The sequence below is a fragment of the Rhagoletis zephyria genome, unplaced genomic scaffold (genome assembly GCF_001687245.7).
Source record: "Rhagoletis zephyria isolate East Lansing unplaced genomic scaffold, Rhagoletis_zephyria_1.1 Rzeph_scaffold_00133, whole genome shotgun sequence".
Classification (NCBI taxonomy): Eukaryota; Metazoa; Arthropoda; class Insecta; order Diptera; family Tephritidae; genus Rhagoletis; species Rhagoletis zephyria.
The window spans coordinates 154,734-177,656 of NW_016157217.1; the positions used below are offsets into that span (position 1 = coordinate 154,734).

The 22,923-nt window shown below is 34.6% G+C and overlaps 1 protein-coding gene across 3 annotated transcripts in view; it reads left to right on the forward strand.

The window, feature by feature from the left end:
- sif (guanine nucleotide exchange factor still life) overlaps window positions 1-22,923 on the forward strand; it is a 376,406-nt gene that overhangs the window by 96,321 nt on the left and 257,162 nt on the right. For all 3 annotated transcript variants that reach the window (XM_017637645.1, XM_017637652.1, XM_017637660.1), the window contains exons 2-4: window positions 2,111-2,256; window positions 4,402-4,681; window positions 15,545-15,676. In XM_017637645.1, the coding sequence (XP_017493134.1) occupies window positions 2,111-2,256; window positions 4,402-4,681; window positions 15,545-15,676 (558 nt within the window). The remainder of the gene's footprint in view (window positions 1-2,110; window positions 2,257-4,401; window positions 4,682-15,544; window positions 15,677-22,923) is intronic.

Consider the following 22,923-nt stretch of genomic DNA (forward strand, 5'->3'; position numbering starts at 1 on the left):
TTTGTATGTATATGTTGCTCTTACTTGCTTATGTATGTATTGCTTGTACACTTTTCGGTCAAAAGTCATGTTAAATGCCTACAGCTGCCTTCTAGGAAACAAAACACAACTTCGTTAGCAGGTTTTGTACAATCAAATTATTTTAACAGCGCTAATGCATAGTGAATTACTAAAAGAGTTCGTTCAAATTTAGAATTTCTGCCTTCACCGAAACTGCGACGTCCACACGAGCAATATTTAGATATTATTTAATAAACCTTGGTAAAAATTAAATAATAAGTGCTTTGATATGAATATGTATGTACGTTAAAATTACGAAAAGCTTAAAGTTGAAAAATTTATAAATTTCTCAAAAAAAAAACACTGTACAACACATTTTTTTTAACGAAGAAACGCCCAGCGCAGGTAGATAAAACTGATCTAGAGCAACAAAAGGATATTAGCGATCAATATTTGGCTCTTGTGGCGCATTAAAAATTTAAGTTCTCATTACCAGAGAGATATTTCATGCCGTTTTCTACTTGTCTCTACGAGGTAAGAAAAAATGGCATTATTAATATTTTTAGCATTTAATTAGTACTTACTCCGTACTAATGTGAAAATTTTATTGTTATCTACAGCGATTACTAACAAATATGTATGTATATAGAGAATTTGTTGAATCTTGAAATTGGTGTACTTCTCCATCAAATTTGTTTGTCTGACTCGGTCGGTAACTGTTGTGAGTTGGAGATGATGATGTACAATATAAATATTTTCATGGTTTCGATTTATTGGATTCTTATGATATTTCAACACAAATTAAGAAAAAAAAGTGTGCCATTTAAGTTCAACGTTACTGTGGAAAGTGCCTCAAGGTATACCACCATTTTCTTTTATAGTGAAATCAAGTAAAAACCACACACTCATAACTGCAAATGCTACATGTGTCAACGAAAAAGCAAGAAGGTGAGATGCATGAGTGGAAGCACTTATACAAGTTTTGAAGATCTCGAGGTCAGAATCTTAGATTTCTGTGCAGTGGGAATGTACTATTTTGCGCTTTTTGAAAAACGTTAAAGAATATCGCGGAGCCCATTTAGCTGAAAAAATACTCCTAATTTCTAGAAATTATAAATATTTGCCGAACAACAAAACAATGTTTGAAGTACCGAAAATATGAAAATTCCAATACTGGGCTCCTTGAGTAGGTATATCGCTGACTGCTGCTTCTTCTTAAATCTGGCACTGTACGTACAATACATACATATGCATTAGGGCGGGCCAAATTTTTTCCATCAAAGGCACATTGCGGTTATGGTCATTTGGGTCATTTCAAGCATTTTTTCCCAGGAAACCATAGGTCTAAAATGAATTTGGAGCCAGTGATTTTTTCTATCTAGTTTTTTGGTTTTTTAAGTGGCTCAACTGTTTAAACAGCTGCATTGAAATCTAGCCAAAATGAGTATCTGGGGCTTTTTGGGGTCGAGGAATCTATTTCTGGCATACATTTTTTTCTTTTGAGGGCGCTCCGTACTTTTGATTTGATTTTAAGGCCTTTTCTTCGAAAATCGACTGCATTGGATTTCTCGACCGCAAAAATCCCCACATACACATTTTGGCTGGTTTTAAATACAGATGTTTCAACAGGTGAGCCACGTTTTGAAAAAAAACTAGATAGAAAAAATCGCTGGCTCGAAAGTCATTTTAGACCTGTGGTTTTTTTGGGAAAAAATGCTTGAAATTAATTAATTAGTTTTTTTGGACCCCTACAATTCGACCCGCCCTAATATGCATGTATGTATAATTATAATTATTTATCACAATGGCCACTGCTATGGTGTAGTGGTTAGTAGTGCGCGCTACCCTTCCGCAGGGCCTGGGTTCAAGACCAGTTTCCGACCAACATTAAAAAATAAAATAAAGATTTTTTAATAGCGGTCGCCGGCAGGCGATGGCAAACCTCCGAGTGTATTTCTGCCATGAAAAATAGCTTCTTATAAAAATAAATCACCATATGAAGTCAGCGTATTAATAGGTCCGTCCCCTTTGTGTGACAACCTCTAAGCGCACGCAAAAAAACGTATATACATATTTAAGTGAATTAAAAATTTAAATTTTTTATTTGCAGATATCTGATGATGATCGAATGAGCTTAACTACGGCCGTATCTGATGAAGATGATGGCGAAAGTGTCATGGCGTCACCATATAAAGCAAAGGCAACTGGAACAGCTGCTTCCTCATTTAATTGTACTGGTGCTGTACGCAAAGCTGGGTGAGTGAAATTTTTGCTTAAAAAAATATTAATTAAGGCATGTTAAGTCTGCTCAATGCAACAACACTGTGCTACAAAATAAGCAAACAATATGTACCCGAAGTATAAAAGCTCAGGTTGTAATAGGTATGGCCTCTGAAGCCTCCATTCTGTATGTATGTATGTATATCCGAGCGCAATGGTGACATCTTTACAAAGTTTTGAAAAATGGGCGTGCACCGCATATTTATGAACAGTGATCGGACTTAAACAAAATTTGTGTGGTCGAATCTGGAAAGAAATGTGGTAGATTTCAAAAAAATGTGGTAGATCTCAGGTTTTGGATCAAAATTTGTGCAAAAATTAAAAAAATTCTGCAAGGTTTCACCTAAATTGCCAACATTTTAATTAGAATCTAAAACAAAATTAATTTTAGTATAATAAATTGCAAGATTGAAGTTGCTGAAAATTGCATTGAGTTTTGGCAATTTTTTTCCGTGACAGTTTCGAACATATTTTGAAAGATTTCTGCAACCTTGCGGATGCGAACAAATGTGGCACGTTCCAGCCGCTATTTGAGATTTTCTGATTTTGGCAATTCTCAGGTAAAAGTAAATAACGCATCAGAAATTTTAGATGCACTGAAATTTGCTAATACTTTCACAAAAATCGCCGGTCTTTATCATTTTCACTATTAATTCTTTTTATAAATAATTAGGGAGTTAGTGTTTAGTGTTGGACAATTTTTGCTCTTAAAATTAAGAACATTATGTCGGCTTAAAACAAAACTACTCAAAAACGCGAATATGTGGTAGATCTCAGACTTTGTGTGGTAGATGCTCAAAAAAGTGGCAGATCTACTACAATGTGATAGAAGTCCGATCACTGCTTATGATAACAGCTAAATAGCTCAATAACCGATTTGCCCATCTGTACAATCTTCAGTGTGCGCGTTCCTATTAATTTCACTGGGTAAAAAATCATTGAATTAGGACAATAACCATGCTCATCTCCTATATAACGGTATGCCTTCTAAATGCAAGAACTGTGATTTTTCACTATGTAATCATAATAAAGTGCTAAGCTTCGATATTTAGAGTAATCTTTAGAAAAAAATTATTAATTTTTAAAAGAGTTGTTTTTACCACCCACCTATCTAAATATTTCCCAGTAAATTTTTAATCCACTTTCCCGACTGTGGCACAAAAATTTCACAAAAAATGGTTATTTTATGAATTCGTGCGACAAGTATAAAAAGTTGTGTTACACTCGAACCTACACTTAGCTCCATAAATGTGTCACCAATCAAATGTTTCAAGGGGTTTAAAAAGACTCATGCTAGGTTAAAAAAATATTCAGCAAAATTAAATAATATGACACTTAAGAACCAACAAAGGAATTAAATTTTATTATTTAGTAACAACACAGGCCTAGGGTCAGTGAAAAAACGAAGTAGGTTTGAAGTCAAGTTGAGTACAGGAGCAGATTTCAAAAGTTTTTCAAAAATCAAAGTAAAATCTACTCCGATTCGAGTCGAGTCCGAACATTTTCTTAAAACCATAATTTTCAATATTTAAAGGGATGCGCTACTGCGAAACCAGCGGACGCAGCCAAATGAACGAATTCGTTTCCCATAGATAATGAAAATGTTTACTCATTCAAATAAATTAATAATTTATGTAACGAAAAAATTAATTTTTGCTCTTCTTTTTGAATTTTCAAAAAGAAACCACTATTGACATTTATATTTTAGAGCTTGACAAAATTTAAAAATTCATTTCCCCTTAACTGTAATAGATATCGGGATGCAATTTCGCACGCTTATAAATAAATGTTTACATACACCTTATTATCCAAAAACAACAACGTAAAATTGTTATAAATGTTTTTTTATTTTATTTTTTATTTTTAACAACTAAGTTTGGTTTTGTTATTCACGCTCATGTGCGCCGATCGATTATCTTTAACAAACTACAAAAAAAAGTTGTCAATATCATTAGTTTTAAAAATATTTCTCATTTTAATTAAGATAACTTGCTTCTAATCTCGAATTAGGACACTAGTTCATATATAGTACCACTAGTGCGTAGCTAATTAATTTTATAAGCTTTATATCTAACTATATGTATGTATATTTTACTGAAAATAAAACATATTTCATTTCAGTTTCTTGTCGGTGAAAAAATGGCTACTCCGCAAAAAGCATCAAATCGAATTAGCACGCAAACGCGGCTGGAAAGGCTATTGGGTTTGCCTCAAAGGCACCACACTACTCTTCTATCCGTGCGATTCACGTGAGGGACGCAGCGTCGAAGCGGCACCAAAACATTTAATTATTGTTGATGGTGCGATTATGCAACCAATACCGGAACATCCCAAACGTGATTATATATTCTGTTTGAGTACAGCATTCGGTGATGCGTATCTCTTCCAGGCGCCCTGTCAGGTGAGTAGTGCAAATATAAAGTGGCTGAAATAGATTCCAACACACACACTCACACACGTATATATACGCTTTACTTCAAACCAAAATAGAAACATCAAAGCAGCACCACATATGCAATCCTGCTACTTTTCATAATACAAGTTATCTACTATCTATTTAGGGAGATTACTCATTTATAAAATTCCTTTCACATTCAGTTAACCAAAACTATTTTGAGAGCTTTCTTTCATAACAAATACCCAAATACTGGCATATGAATGTAAGTATGTATGTATGTATTTATTATTTATGCCACAATGGAATAGCATAGCTACAATCCTCAGCGAACGACATCAAAGACCATAATACGTTTAGTAAAAAAAAAAATACAATTCCAAAGCACGCGCATGTACATTTTTAGCGTGATGGTAAAATAAATGCGATTTTCATATAGGTATGCAAATATATATCGCATACGCACTTCATAAGACGCACAACTCAAAATTCAAATTCGGAAATACATATGTACATATGTATACACATACACAACATAGCACGGACATAGGATTTTATGTACCTACTAACGTTTATACCCAGCAGTCAAGCATTGAATTTGGTATGTGAAAATTATCTCATTGAAGAAATTTTTGTTTGAATGGACAGAACCGCTCCAGCTCTGAAAGTATTCAACGCGAAGCTGGTTACGGAGGTAGAGGAAGGCTTCTTCTGCATTGGAAAGACCAGGTGGAGCAGGACTTGGCTTCACTTGGCGTCAGTTGGGGCAGAGAAGAGGAACAACTGTGAGATACTTCCAGTTGCTTAAATTTTTGCACGACTTTTTTTTAACTAAACAAAATTTTGGTTTAAAAAATGCAGCAATTTGCTTCAATTCATTTAGCACGGAAATATACTACTTTGTCAAATGCCTATAGAGCACCTGTCGAATAGAGATTTCGCCTTTTCGAAACTTTAGAGCGCTTCAAGCAAGTGAAGTAAAGCGGTCATTTGGCCAACTTTCATACATTTTAGTGAATGGCGCCCTCATGGGTATTGTATTGTAGGGCTCTGGACTCATCCGTTCTCAATTAATCTACATAAGTACATGCGACAATTTTATATTAAAAATTTAACAAATCACTACCTAAAGGTGAAAAGGTGCCAAGTCTACATTTTTCAAAATTTTGTTTTCGATACAGAATGACATATAATGTGAAACTACATCGATTTTTCGTCTCTCCTGAATAATTTAAAAAAAATGGACTTGGCACTTTTTCACCTTTAGGTGCCGAAATATCGATCACTTGAATCAGAAAATTTCTGAAAACGTAAATATCCGAAATGTATGCATAGTTAATGTATACTCATGTAAAGTATACACATTTTGGATAAATGCCGACCAAAAAAAAAAAACAGTAAACTCTCCTCTTATACCACTACATTTTAAATACTACTTTATTTGAAGCGTCCTTTTAAGTCGGACGACTGACTCTGTAAATACATTTGTTCTTGTATGTACATTTTCCTCGCTTTTATGTTTTTTAATATGTGCATATGTTTGTGAACACCGAATTCCTTCAACAATATTTGCCGCCATTTCAGTTTGGCAGTCACGAGCTGCACGTACTTTTACAACTGCTTTGCGACCCTGCGAAATACGTTTACGAACGCTCCGTACACACACACTCTAACGAGGCGAAAAAACCCAATAGCTATGCTAGCATAATAGCAAAATCGTCACATGACTTGAATTCAATTTCCATTGCAGAGATTTAGGAAAAAAACTACATATTGCATATCAGGGGCGCACCCAGGAAAATATTGTTGGTAGGTGAGGAGGGGTTTTATATAATTAAAGACATTCGCGAAAAAATACTGAAATTTCGCTACAGATACTACCTTCTTTAAATGTATTTATCTTTACAAACACATTTACATAAATAAATACGTTTATGCAAGTATAATAGAACACTAAGAAAAAAGTAACATGATTTCTTCAAAAATAAACCGTTTTGGTTTTCTATGTTAGCGATTTGCAATTTTTGAAACGAAAAATTATTTTTAGGGAATTTAACTTTTGTTGTGTGCAGGAAGTCCCAGGTTCGAATGCCGTCAGACGGAATATGTTAAAATGATAATAAAAAATTGTTTTGTGTTTCCGCGCTATATCAAGACGATCAGGCAAAATCTTGATGAAAGCTTAGAACTGTTAGAATATATCGCACACCGTCTTCAAAAGAGTCACAACTCAAAATTTGGAATTTTTGAAATTATGCGCTAAAAATGTACACAAACCGCCTTTATTTACCTTTCAGCAAAAGCTTGAGGAAGTTTTTGTCATAGGTAATTAAAAAAAAAAAAAAAACATGTGCTACGAAAGAGTTTTTCGCATTTTCTGACGAACGTATTATTTTGAGTTGTGACTCTTTTGAAGACGGTGTGCGATATATACAATACTGTGAAATCATGCAAAATAAAATTGGGTAATATTCCTATAAAATCAGAATTATTTACATTTTCGACATTTTAAGCTTCCCGCTAAATACAAGTACCTTCAAGTGCCCAATAGTCGACATTTGTAGCATATTTTACGAATATTTTTTGCATAATTAAAAGATTTCCAATAAAACCGTCTCGGAGGTTTCCCGCTTCCTTTTGAATATATATCTCAAGCATTTTTGGCTATTAAGTGAAAACATATTTTTCGGATAGAAATAGCTATGCTAAACTGAAAAAAAATTAATAAAATTTTTGGTAAGGAAAAAGTTTTTGAAATTTTCCTTTCAACTTTCCTAGTTTAGGCAACCAAAAAATTAAAAAGGATACTTTAAATACCTATTCGTCGTTGGGCACCAACAAATTTAACGTTTCTCAATTCTACAAAAATGTTCTCTTTTACTGAATTGTTTTAATTCATCATATCCTTGAAATTTCAAAGTCCTTTGAAAAAAAATCCTGACGTCAGAGATTGTTTAGTGAGTTTTGAAATTTTTTGGTTTTTGTTGCTGGGTGTAATAAGTATGGAAATTCACATCCTTTTTTGCAAAAAAAAAAGCGTTTTTCAGCCGGTCGAAACTTGTTCTGTTGTTATTATTTACTTGCATATCGACACCTGAGTGGAGGATCGACCTATCTCATCAGCCAGTTCGAAAACGCCTTACCTTAGAGAACTTTCCAAAAACGCCCATTTCAGAATTTGGTTGAAGATCCTATCTCAGCTGCCGATTCAAAAACGCCCTATCTCAAATGAAAATGTATTGATAATGTGGTGAGAGCTTTTTTGAATCGGCAGCTGAGGCAGGGCGATCTTCAACCAAATTCTGAAAAAGGGCGTTCTCGAAAAGTTTTCTGAGATAGAGCGTTTTCGAACCGGCTGATGCGATAGGTCGCTCTTCCACTCAGGTGTCGATCAGGAAGACGATCTCCGGAGGAGATTGAAATATATTGGGAAAAGAACTTATTTTTATTTGTTTTAATACAATAAACACCCTGACCTCGAGCCGGTATTAAAAAGGATTGCTTGATTAAAATCAAAAAGTCGTCGCAAAAACAGCTATATATCCATCTAAATACTTTACAGTACCTTACTCGCCTCAACTCAACACACTTAAACTCATTTCAATTCAAATCATCTCAACTCACGTCAACTGATCTCTTCTCAACTCAACTCACGTCAACTGACCTCTTCTCAACTCAACTCAATTCACCTCTTCTGAACACTCCCCAACTCACTTGAGGCCACTTCATCTGAGCTCAGCGAATTTTACTTCCGAATAGCCTATCCAAAATAGTCACAAAAATTCCAACCTATTCCCGAGAATCTTTAAAATTCTGAAAATTACGAAATAGTCCCGAAAATTCCAAAGTAGTTCCAACGGTCCGAAATAGTTCACAAAAAACCGAATATGGTCGTGAGAAAATCGAAATTATAGAAAATTCCAAAAAACTCCGAACTAGTCCATTCACCCGAAATAGTGTCGAACATCTCGAAATTCCTTTCCCCAACCTCTTAGTTTGATACCCATATTGCAATATTTAATTTATCTCACCAATTAAATTATATTAAAATTCTCAAACATGTGGCAACCTCCACAAAAATATCTTTGGCTGTAAGTCTTCTTAAACCTCTTTTTTTTGACGGCCATATTGCAATATTTACAGTATCTTATCAATTTACTTAAACTGCAATTTTCAAACAGGTGGCAACTCTCCTTTTTTCTATATTTCAAGTTAGACCTCCAGCAATACATTAGTGAAAACTGCAATCAATTTCATGCATTACTTTTCGAGTGATGCGCGTACAAACATACGGCCCACAGACAGAAATTCTAAAAATTGTTAATTTGGCTTCTATAGCTCTAACAAAGATCCCCATATTAAGTTTCTTTAATATCCGTAGTGTACAGACATCGGCCTGTTACAATTTAATTGTATGTATAGATTTGCACCTTCGACATGAATTTCAAATTGTTGTTAAATTTAATATTCAAACTCAAATATTACTCTAGCCTTTACTATATTTTCTTATGGTGCTCGTAACTTTTGATCTCGCATTATATCTTAGAATTCGCATTGTAGTATTCGAATGAAAAACATGGTAAGCGTTGGACCTGTCTTTACAGATCAGAAGCACAATGGGCTAAATTGAATTTTTTTGTTAACAAAATGTAACTTAACAATTTCTTTTAAATAAAGTTCGAGATATGTCTTTTAAAGAAAAAATTAAACAAATGCCAACATTCTTTATATTACCACCGTTGAAGGCAATAACTCCACATAAAATTTAGCCGGTGGGTGGCGTGGGATCGATATACATATCGCCGCTACCATGTCAAACTATCGAATGTGAAAATGGGGACTTTTCAGGAGAGCACAAAAACTGTTTTAAAAATGTTGTTGACATTAGGAAAAGTTTGGGATTCGACACTTTGTTAAAGAAGGTATCCTCTGCCTCCAAGAAGACTAGAAATTTTACGATTTACATGCGCACGGTATGGAAAATTAAAAAAAAAAAAGAATTTTTGCACATTCGTTAGGTTGACATGGTAGCTATGATATGTAGGTACATTTATTTTGAAAACCTTATTTCCACCCCTAATTTATGGATTAATGGCATCCTAGTAAATTTTTCCTTAATCTCCGTTCAAGTTTTTTGACCATGCTCAACCCCTTTTCCTTATTTCAACCGTTAAAATAAGGAATGCTGAGATTCTTTTTTTTCCTTAACTCGACATAACTAAAACTTTATTTGCAAAAAAAATGGATTGTTTTATTCCAATTAGTTTCATTAGTTTAAACAAATGCAGCTTTTCCCATATTGCGCCGTAACCTAATTTCATAATTCACCAGCTTTTGCATAACACCATTCAGACAAATCATTCTTACAAAAATTTATTTCTACTAACTTAATCGCCTCAATAAATTTGCGAGTTTGTATGTGAATTACAACAAAAAAATATATTTTTTATTTCATTATAAGTAGGCACTCCGCCGGCGCGCCTTGCGCTATTCTAGCTACTACCCACGAGTACTTTGTTACATAAAAAGTAGATACATTAATTCCAGGAAATTGTTACAGTTTCATAACTACTTTACTCGATTTTTCAACAAATTTGTCTGCAATTCTTTATATAGTGGGAGATAAGTCTCTTTTACGGTCAAGATATGAGGTTGGGGTTGAAACACCAAATCCCCGAAGCCATCCAGCCACCCCCTCCCTTTGGGTCCGCCAATGTTGCATACATTGTAGTACACGAACGAATTCAAAAAAAAAATAAAAAATAAGGCGAGAATTCAGCGAGATTTGAGTACTTTTAAGCAGCGTTTATACACAATTTAGTCGAATCTGCTACGTGCAGTTCTCGGTGCATGCCAATATTTCGATTTTCCCAATTTGCAAGCGAATCGTCTACCAATATATCTATAGATAAAACATCAATACATTTGTACACATAAAATTACGCACGTATAATACTTACATATAACTGCAAACACATAGATAAATGTGTATATGTATATATAGTAGTTACTTTATATGCATGCTGAAAGTATTTCGCTTTCGGTAGCGCAATTTTGGGTAATGCTCAACCTTAAGAGCTAGTGGGCTGATATGCGTGTGTATGGACATTAATATACTATGTATGTATGTATGTATTTGCATTTGATTTGAATAAAATCAGCATTTCAATGCACTTATGAATCCGAACGATCTATTTTGCTCGTATAAGTAAGTGTCTGGCATCAAATTTGGTTGTAAAGGCGAAGCGAGTTTAAATTTATAACGAACGCTTTAATGGTAACTTAGCTAATATCAAAGTCTCTTAAACCACTTTTTCAATTTTGTTTTATACTCGTAGTATTTGACCACAACTGCCTTAATGAAAATCGTATGTGTTTATGTATTTAAATATACATACATATTAGGGTGCCAATCGAAAATGCTTTTTTTGGAAATTTCAAGACCGTACCCCGTAATTTTATTAGTTTTTATGAGAAATATTATTGCCTATTTTTATAGATCTTTTAGAGGTCATTTAGAGGACGCGACCTGTTGATTTCGATCAGAAAATACGATTTCGAAGATTTATGATTTTTTGATTTCAAAGGTCGAATATGATCCGAGAAGAGGTTATATAGGCCTTTAAAATGGTATATAATAATCCATTGTCGGACTAGGCTTGTTTTTGGGTTTTTTTATCGGGTAAATTAAAAAAGGACCCATATTTCTCTTAATTTTTTAAATTTTGACCATCGATAATTTCTACAATTTCAAAACATGGAGTAGTATCTACAATTAAGCCTATTTTCAAATAAACTTATACCTCATTTATTGCAATCGCATAAAAATTGTCGAATTTAGGCGACTTTTCTTAAATACGGCCCTGAATTTATATGTGTGTATATACTGGAATTTTAGATTTTTTGAGCAGTGCGGCTAAGGAGTTCATCAATATTTATTCAGAATTGACAAATACAATCGCTCTATAGCAAAAAGGTAGTTTTTCAAGAAATTTTAGGAAAATGGTCCGCCCACTAATATGATATATAAGACTACTTGTCCGATTTCAAAATTTTGGAAGCGATACTTAAGGAGGCTAATCACAATGTATGTACCGAATTTGGTCGAGATCGATCGAGTAGTTTAGTCATATAAGTGGGCGGTGCCACCCCCAACTAGTCGACAATCCGAGTCATCTAAATATAACGAATTCCAACCGTTTGCGCGATTTGGGAGACTTTATTTTCATGTGACAGATTTTATCCAAAATTTTTCTGGTAAGTCTGCTCGAGAGTAAAGTTAAGGAAAGAATGCTGGAAATATATTTCAGAACAACCTGTAACAAAATCAAATAAATGCGTATTGATTCAGTAAATTTCCATTAACGCTTATTGCGCTTACCCAGCATATCGAATACCCGGTCGATCGCTACACAAACAATTCTCTAAATACATAGGGCATATAAGCTGTGGAAAAGCGCCGAAATATGCCTAAAGCCTGTAGGTATCTATGTATGCATCCGACATACATACATATGTAGTGGGCAGTGCATATCTCACATCTAAATACTATGTATGTATGTCCATACATAAATACTTACAAATGTATACATACATATGCCAAGGCAATGAATAGAAAAGTTGTTTGCATTGCAAGTGGCTGCAGGCAGTAGTAGACAAAAAAACGAATGCCATAGAAGTTCATTGCTCGCGGACATTTGGTTTTGTTAGTTCAATTTTATGCGCTTTCATATGCCATCTCGGAATATTTACTCAACATAAGTATATGCATGCATGCATGTACATATGTAGGTGTGCATACAATGCCTGGCATTGCAAGTGTCGAATGCAGTGCATTTTAAAGTGAGTGCACCGCGCTCGGTCTCGACTGGGTACTTAATTTTGCACGCAATTGAAAAATGACCTTTCGAAAGCATTGACTATGCCTTAGCAACCATAAACACGGCCTTTTGCCGTTCGTCCTCTACCCAGCCGTGCAACGCGCACTCCAAAACGTCAAAACTAAATGTGAGGGCATGAGCTTATAAACTACTTAAAACGTATGTATGTATGTATGTAGGTTTGTTTATTAGGGTGCTTCGCACAATTAGACGTTAGTCACTACTCTGCTCCCATGTGCACATGTGCATCTGTGTCGTTGGGTGTGTGAAAAGCCTCCCCTTTCAGAATGCATGCGCTGTAAGTATTAATTATGAATGCGGTCATCGCCTACAGTCAGCCAGCAGCCAACGCACAAACACTCCGTCGTACATCGAAACGTGTTCCCAGCTGAGCATTGGTGCATTATTAAGAGCTTCTAAAATGTCCTTGCTTAACGCACTTCGGCGAAAAAAAAAAATTGCCCAACTTTACAGTGTGTATCTCAGCGCATTAAACGTGCTTTTCTATATGGTGATACGTGTGTTTATGTGTGTGTGTTTAAGTATATAGCATGCTTATGTACATGTGTATGTAGGTGAATATTCATATGCATTGCCCGGGGCGTTTCCACTGTGCGCCACGCTGCACGGTAAAGAGTTTGCACAACTTTTGTCTTTTACACTGCTTTTGGTAATTTCGCGTGACTTATTTTTGATGCCGCAAGCGATTTTCGTGCACATGCGATGGAGGCAAAGTTTTATCGAGAATATATCCCCAGTCGGTGGTCGTTTTATGTTGGAAAACCTGCAAGCATGTGTTGGTTTAATATTTAACTAATTGCTTCTTGGCAATATTAACCTGAAGTGAAGATATTAAATTTTTGTCTCTGAGCAAATATAACGAGTTGTTGAATTTTTCGATAAAAAGTTTTTTTTTTTGGTCGAAAATGGTGGCACACTTATATCAGACAATGCAATATCTTCAGTTTTGTATAAATAACAAGATTCCGTCGCAAAATTGTATTTAAATGAAAACTTAAAAAAGATATACTAAAAAGTAGATATAACAACTCGTGCCCATATACCCGTAGATATGCATGCAACGTATACGCCCCGTAGCACCATACACAGTAAGCTAACTTACAGTAAGCTTACTCACAGACCTTAACTTAAAAGTCATTTTATTTAAAAATAATTAAATATTGGCGTAAAATACTTTTCTACAGTCTTTTTGACGAATATATAACGGGTGATTTTTTTGAGGTTAGGATTTTCATGCATTAGTATTTGACAGATCACGTGGGATTTCAGACATGGTGTCAAAGAGAAAGATGCTCAGTATGCTTTGACATTTCATCATGAATAGACTTACTAACGAGCAACGCTTGCAAATCATTGAATTTTATTACCAAAATCAGTGTTCGGTTCGCTTTACGTCCGATTTATGGTCTACATAATCGACCAAGTGAGCAAACAATTAATGCGATTGTGACCAAGTTTCGCACTCAGTTTACTTTATTGGACATTAAACCAACCACACGAATGCGTACAGTGCGTACAGAAGAGAATATTGCGTCTGTTTCTGAGAGTGTTGCTGAAGACCGTGAAATGTCGATTCGTCGCCGTTCGCAGCAATTGGGTTTGCGAAACACATTTCGAACCGAACACTGATTTTGGTAATAAAATTCAATGATTTGCAAGCGTTGCTCGTTAGTAAGTCTATTCATGATGAAATGTCAAAGCATACTGAGCATCTTTCTCTTTGACACCATGTCTGAAATCCCACGTGATCTGTCAAATACTAATCCATGAAAATCCTAACCTCAAAAAAATCACCCGTTACATACATACATATATTAATTTATTCATGCACATAATAATTTTGGAATGAGTTTCGAGTGTCCCAATACAAATTGTAAAATTGAAATTTTGTTTCGCTGATCATCATCATCTTATAATCAATATCGTTTTTTTTTTCTTTTGGTGGAACACTAGTTTTAGTTCTATAGATTGGTTCGTTTTGGTAAGAACATTTTCACCGTTAAATGTTAACATTTTGAAGTAACTTAAACTTTTAAAATGAAAAAATCCTTAAATATCAAAAATTACAAAATAGTTGCGACAAATTTTCTACATGCTACGATTTCTTATTAATTTGGTGGCACGCTCTTGAAACTTCAGCGGTATGTTTCATGTGATGTCAATTTTCGTTGCCTCCAACATGAACGTTCTAACTGAAAACTTCCCAGTGTTAGTAAAAAAAAAGAATATGTTATTTTCGAGTGACAATGAAAATGTGAGCAATTTCGGTACTTTTTCGCCTAAATAAACCTTTTAAGGCTTAAAATTTTCAAATACTTGATTTATTTTTGATTCTGATTGTGTCTGGAACTCTATTGTTTGAAATAAATACAAGAAGAATGCTTTAGCCTCTTTTTCTGGTGAGAGTAGGGAGTGACACTAAAAAAAACAACTCGTGAGATTTGCTCATATAGTAGCTTCTTGTACTTTAATATTGAGCCCAACAGTGAAACAAAGCATAGGTATGTAAATACAGCCTTCTGAGTCGCATAATTTTTTATTTCAATATTAAATTTGATGAAAAATATTTAAAGGGATTCACAATAATTTTAGGTGCACGAAACAATGCAATGCTGCATATACTAAAGTATTAAAATATTTTTGGACACCGACGTCGTGGTGGTTTTTTAATACTTAATATAAACCCTAACACAAGGCGAACTCACATAGGGTGATATCGATTCTACAAATACAAAAATTACATGTTTTTCATTTAGGGGCTATCGCCAAATTTCAGTTCTTCTTTCCTGAGGAAAAAGGATACAAATACGGTTGCTTTGCACTCACTTACAATCCAACAACATTCACAGCTGATGAAAGAACACCACTTGTATGAATTCGCCTAGCTCTCACACTAAAGCACAACTAATATAAAATTGTAATATGTATTCGCAATACACTCACATAAGTAAATAATTTTTAATTTCAGGTTGAATTGGAAAACTGGGTAAATAGCATTCATAGCGCCTGTGCTGCAGCATTTGCAAGGCATCGCGGCAAAACAGGAACTCTACATCTCTTGCAGGAAGAGATATTCCGTTTGGAGAAAGCCATTGAATCGGTAAGTGCCTAGAAAAGCTTTGTATGTTTAGTTCGGTTGATTGATGCGCTGAGTCTTAACTTTAATTAGCGTTATTGTCGAACATACTTAACACTTTTTTTTCAAAAAAAAACTTAAACCTGCTTGAAACCCAATGGAAAAAAAATTTCGTGACTTTTTCAATTGAAGTACCGCGCGTAGGCTATAACAAATTAGCCTACCTCGTTCAATTTGGCCGCCAAACAGATGGAGTATTCAAAGATGAGTTAGAGTTAGCCAGAGCTTGTATTTGATCGTAAGCCTAAATATATTTGGCCACCACACCAACAGACGAACCTATTCAGATCCGTGATCAATGGTATCTCAATTATGTGATACGCCTTAAAAGAAAAAATAGCTATAAATCGTTGCAAGGCTATAATTTTGCATTACAATGTTATCGTCTAGCTAAACTAACGGTAGCACTGAGCAAATCTAAACTTCTATAATTCATTCGTAGAGGAGCAAATTTGGTCCAATTATTGGCCCGTAGGTGGTTCTGCTGCAGGCAGGTGACAGACAGCCGCCTCTGAAATGATCAAGGCGGAAATGTTTGCATTTTTTTAGTGCATTTGGGAGGAATGTTTGTAAATGCGTCCTACAAGTCCCCGACGAGCATTACGTTTCGGTGATAAATTAGATCAGATATTTAGCATTGTAGAAAATATAACAGGATATTAAATGCGATTTGTATTTCGTTCTAAAAGTAGACTATGAATAATAATAATTTGGCGCTTATATAAAATGAATGTTAATGTTTCGCCGAGCTTGTCCTCGCTCGTATTATTGCAAATCGAGACCATTTTGAGCAGATAATTTGAATAATAGAAATTTGTAGCTGTGGAAAAAAAAATAGTTTTTTAATTTAGCCGTACTAATAAATATTTTAAAGCCATTTTTTGTGTTAGCAAAGCTCGAGAAATGCTGAAGCGATTTTTTTTAATTTCGAACACCTGCCACACACGTCCCAAGGATGGTTACAGGCTAAAAAAAATTTCGTTATATAAGGGCGAATTTTTCATTCTGCATATCTCTGGAAGGGTTCATGGTACAGTACTGGAACTTCGTATGGATATATGTATTTATATGGAATCAAGCCCATATTCCTGGAAAAAATGGGGCTATTTGAATAGGGACGTGGGGCCTACAAACGTATCGACTTTTAGCTATCTTCATATGTATTTATAATTCTTCTGTAGGTGTGTTTGTGAGTGAAATCCTCCTCTTAGTGGGTGTCCGAATTTTAATGAATTTTTTTGTGTTTGACAAATTAACCCGCCAGTTGGCGCTGTGGTTGAGATATTACTAAAATTCGCCAAGGTGCCATGAATGTCAGATTAAATCGACCTTTAGCACCATTGAATATATCGAACTCTCTTGTGTTACGATTGGCCCAATGGATGTGATTTGCCAATATTATTATTTCGTTTGAAATAAGTATATGTATATCGCATTTCTGTAGGACAATGATACGCACCCATTTTGAAATTGCTACCAACTATACTATAAAGCTTCTAGCTCAGATTCACTATAGAATCAGATAATTTTTGCAGCTAGGGAGTGAAGAGGAAAGGGTCTTAAAATTTATTTCATTTTGCAAATAACCGTGCTATGAGATGCTGCACAATTGGAGAATTTCAAGAACTTCTTCGTGGACATAACACTTCTGTTAGGTTTTTTAAAGCGGCATATGACAACCAAAACAATATTCTTAGCAGATGAATGTGCCAATGAAAATCGTAAACGTGAATTGTTGGTGAAAATGATGGACCAAAAAGTTTCAATAAAAAAAAGTTCATTTTGGGCGGGACGAAGTTCACCGAGTTTGCTAGTTACCTAATACAAAAATAGACTGTGTACCGCACTAAAATCGTTGTGGGGGTTTCAAGATTAAATATAAATTTATGGGGAATTCAAAACCTCTAAAGCTAATCATATCTTAGGTTTGCTCTTAATTCTTAATATTCCTGGGGATTTTTTTCTCCGGGAATTTGTTTCTGCCGAGAAAGAAGTCCTCCAATAATTAACTCCCAGGGAGTAGCATTTTCCCCAAAAACTCGCGAGGAGGAAATTCGAACTTCGAAAAAGCTGCTAGGCAATTTTTTGACAGCTCAACTGCGCCATTTAATAAAAAAAAATCCTCTGGGAATTTTTATTCATGATAGGAGGAAAGTGGAAAGATAGAAAACTCCCAAGGAGTTTCTGTTCAGAATCGGTCTGATTAACTCAAAATGAGCCAAGAAACTATTTTTCAATATATTTACTATCTTCAGCTGGCCGCACGTCAGCGAGTAAGCCCCGGGGAAAAAATGTCACCTAACTGTATTTAAATTATATTTATTTTTTTCATTAGTATTGCAGAGCTTTGTACCACGATTTGTTTATTAGGAAAAATGGACAAACAATATAGTTTAAGCGGTAGGAGTTATAGCAGCTATTTCGGAGATCACCACACCACGGAAGCGCTTACCACTGACCTGTGCACACCAGGTAAACTCTTGTTGCTAATCAATTTTATCATTCAACCTATAGCCATCAAGTGCAACTGATTCGTCGCTATTTAAACTTGACAGCGTGGTTGTTATTGTTAATGCCATACATTAAATAAATCCGTAGTATAGTTTCAGGCTTCACTTCTTTCAAATATCCGTAATTATTGACAGCAAGTTGTTTAAACTTAAAATCAAATTCACTTAATTTTAAATTTCGAACACCGTTTTAACTAGTACATATAAAACGTACTTTAATTTGGCAATGTCAGAGTACACTAAAACCAAGCTTCTGACTTCTTTGTGCCATTGACTCATTATGTGTACATGATGAAGTGCCACATCGCTTTCCTTCCAACCAGTGGACTAAATATTTTTGTGCGAATAAGATTTTAAACTAAAATTTTACTGCTATCCAACAAAAAATGCATACTAAGGCATTGCAATGAAATGCATTTAATCGTCGAAAAAGCACATGACAACGGTGCTAGTACTTCTTTTCATTATTACTTTATATGCCATTAATACTTACTCCGCTACTTAAGTCATAAGTCTTTGTACTTTTCGCAGCTTTGTTCGATTCGTTGAGAATGGTTGCATATAACCCAGTCTTTATGAGTGGTTGTATGTATATATGGATTTACGTTCGCAATTCACTACACTGCGCCGAGCTGTCATTATCATTTAACATTTAAGCGCATTGTGAACTGAAGCGTTGTCGGAGCTAAAAGTAGCACACCATCATGAGTCAGAGTAGGAAGTGATTAGATGAAAAAATTAAGTTGCATTATATGTCTTAACTAATCAAAAAAATGCTTCTGAGTTAGGGGAAAAAATGTTTATAAGTGTTGAAAATCCTAGCGCAAGCTACTGCTTCAAATATCCCTCAGCATGTTTTCTTAACATAAGTAATAGCACACGCAATTGTGCTAAAGTTTATGGCCGCCATCTGCTTTGGACGCGTCGTTCATGAACTTGTTTTAACCAGCAGTTTCGACAGTAAAAAATGTCTTTTGTGCTTCTGTTTTAAATCACTGCCGAGTCAATTCTTACAGAGCTGACTTTTTCAACATGTGGTCAAATGAAATCTAAACATGTTCCTGGTTTTATGGGCATTTTGCACATCTGCACAATCCAATTGGCCAACAAATGTCAACTCACAAGTGTAGTATTTACTTGCATATGGTCATGTGTACATGTTTACATATTTATATACATGCATGTGTGTGTGTGTTTTTACTGCCCGCAAAATTGTTACTTCTCATCATTTACATATTTATTTCATTATCCGACCCGATGTGATTTGGGCTGCTGCACGGTGGGCCAGCAGACTGAAAAAGTGGCAAGAATTGTTGCTTGACTATTTAAACGTAAAAACAATCTGAAAAAAAATATTTTTATGGTATAACTTATTATCCAAGATAACAAAATCTGGCATATCGAAAAGTACCAGTTGCCCAAAAATTATAAAAAATCCGACAAGGCGCGTATTTTGGATTTTTTGATGTTTTTACTGCTTTAAACGTATTAACAATTCAAGAGATTTGTTCTATTTTTCCCCATTCTAGTTCATATTTTCTGTACAAATTTTCTAAAAAAAAAATTACAAAAATAGGGTTGCTTCAAAGGCTCCACAGCATACTTCAATTTCTATACTAAAAAAAACCCGTTCGAAGAGATTAAAAATAATATTTTGGAGTTAAGTTGCCACCTTTCTAAAAAGTTACAATTATGTACGTTTATTAAAAAAGTTTATGCTTATTTAATATGACAATAACACAATAAGGGTTTCAAATGGAAGGTGTTTGAACAAGCTTCGACACTAACATGTCTTAGACTAGTCTTGCCTATCTATCAACTAAGGCTACATTTTTTATTATTAAATTTATGTTATTTAAAGAAATAAAATACGTATTTGATTGAAGAATTTTAAGTGGGGGCTTTTATGTCAAAAAGTAATGTTTAAAAATTAATTTATTTTGCCCAAAAATTGATACATGGATTTTAAGAATCCTTTTAAAATTTATCCTGTTATTTGCCTACCACACATGCAGTATGCAATAAGGTTATTTTTGTCAAAAGGGACAAAACTAATTTCTTAATTTCCATGCTTTATTAATTCCTGTGTAATCTTCATCATAGCTACCATCTTGTTTAAATAGAAATATTAACGGTTTAAATAGAGTGGTTCGATGAAATTTTTGGAAAAATTTATAGATAATTTTTTTTGTCAAAAATGAAAATATAAATAGTTGTAAATCAAACAAAGCAAAACAGTGCAAAAACAACATGCATTTATGTATTGTAAAATATACAAAAATATTTGCAAAAATAATAATAATAGATTGACGCTTACATATATGTATATGTGTTTGGCTGAGCTTCTCCTCCGACTTGTGGCGTGCGCCTTGATGTTATCACACAAAGCGGAGGGACCTACAGTTTTACGCCGACTCCGAACGGCGATTGTATTTTTGTGAGAAGCTGTTCTTCATGGCAGAAATGCACTCGGAGGTTTGCCATTGCCTACCGATGGACGACCGCTGTTAAGAAAAACCTTTTTTCTATATTTTTTGCGATGTTGCTTTGACCAGGGTTTGAACCCAGGTGCTGCGGAGTGGGAGCGCGCACTGCTTACCACTACACCACAGCGGCCGCAATAATTAAGTAAAAACAAAAAAGTTTAGAAAAATATGCACTTACGTTTGAATGGCATTTTAAAGGAAATCTCACAATTTATATGAGACTCCTAGTTTTATTTATTTGCATGAAATATAACCAGAGACGAAGGTTGCTCATACGCCGTGTATCGTACATATTCATAGCCCCACACGCGTTTTTTTCGAAATTTAACAATTAAGTACAAAAAGCGGAAAATATCCGCCGATTTTTATTAATGTATGTAGATATCTTTAATTATACAAGAGTGCATTATATTTGTTTTTTTTTTTTAACAGCTGTGGCTAGCAGTGGCGGTAATCAGAACAGTGTACTTAACTTAAATATGTTATTTTTATCAAATCAAATGTGTTTTAAGATAAAAAATAATTGTCAACCGTTTTTGTTACAGTACTTTTTCTTGAACTCATTCATAATCTAAACAAATTCAAGAGATAGATCTGTAGTTCTAGAATTTATTAATAAATTGATACACAAAATTTATAATTAAGGCTTACAAACGCTTTTTCAGATTTTATGCATTCTGAATTTGTTATGCACACAGAAAAGTGTTTAAAATGTCATAATATTTTGCTTTTGCATACCTTAAAGTATCTAGATTAAATAAGTTTATTATTTTAAACTTTCAAATAACATTGGTTGGTTGGTCTTCTTATCCACTGTTTGCCGCTGGCATTTTTCGTCTTCAGCCCCAAAATATGCTACAAATTATTCACCTTTCGGGGTTATGCGCCGAATGTGTTTTAAAGTTATATTTGTATGTACAACAGGGAATTGTATTTGTAAACGCGTTTGCTGGTGTTTTTAAGTGTGTGTGTGTGTGTGTGCGTTTTCTCCTAAAGAAAGACCCATTGGATACGTAAATTTTCTACCAAGAAAACAAATCACAAATCGCAATTACTAACCTACACACAATTGGGTACAAGACAAAAGGCCATACAAGCATACATACATACATACATACATATGTATAAGTATATTAATGCCTTTTCGGATTGTGGAACTGGATGTAGAATATTGCTTGCACTCGAACTCTGTGCCATTCCACTTGAGTTGCGCTCACTTGCTTCAGTTACATATGCAGGCATGTGGTCACAGGATGCATACAAACATACATATGTACATATATATAATCGTATTGTCCTTCCGGCCAACAAACAAATCTCTCTATGTATAATTTATAAGTATTGCAATCGGTTCTCCAGTGACCCAATCAGTTGAGATTCTCACATCACTCTGTTGTTCACATGAATATTTCCTATACGAAATTCATTCGCATTGGAAACAATATTGTTATATATATATGTAAATATATGTGTACGTATGTATACATGCTCACATATGTACATGCGTGCCTAAATTCATTCTTCCTTAAACAAACCATGCCTGCATGTGTTCACTTTGCTTCCTATTTTATGTTTTGCCCGCTCCTACTCTCCGAGTTTTGGTTTACTTGAAAATTTTTGCAATTCAGCTTCATTTGCATTTCTACTTATTTCGAATTTCCTTCAAACTTCACCGCTTGACCTCACATCTATTCTTCATTTATGACAATATCGCGTGTAATAGTTGAAGGAAGAATAAAAAATTTAAAATTCTTGCATGTGTGAATTGATAATTTTTTTACTGCTCTTTACAGTCCATATCTTTTATTCACTCTTCGATTTACTGCTTGTCACATTTATTGATGTGGGCAAGTGCTCTGGCCGGAAATTAATTACTCAGACTTGTAACAAAAAATCCTCACTCTTTATAGAGGATATGTAAAGGATTAGGAGTGCACGGCCTCTATCTACGTTCTTGTGTTCACAAGTTTGCCGGAGGCTGTCTAAATATCTAAAACTAAAAAAAAAATCCAAAGCTCTCATTAAAGGTACTTGTCGCAGTATTGAAAATGACGTGATGAAATCCTCTCACCATTTGCTTCCCCGCTGTTCTGCTTTCTCGACCAGAACCCTAGGAGAGTAAACATTAGTCGGAGCGACGGAGCGATTCTTTGGTTCTATGTCTTCTACTAATTCGATATGTTTTTTTTTGTTAACACATTACGTGCCGCGTCAT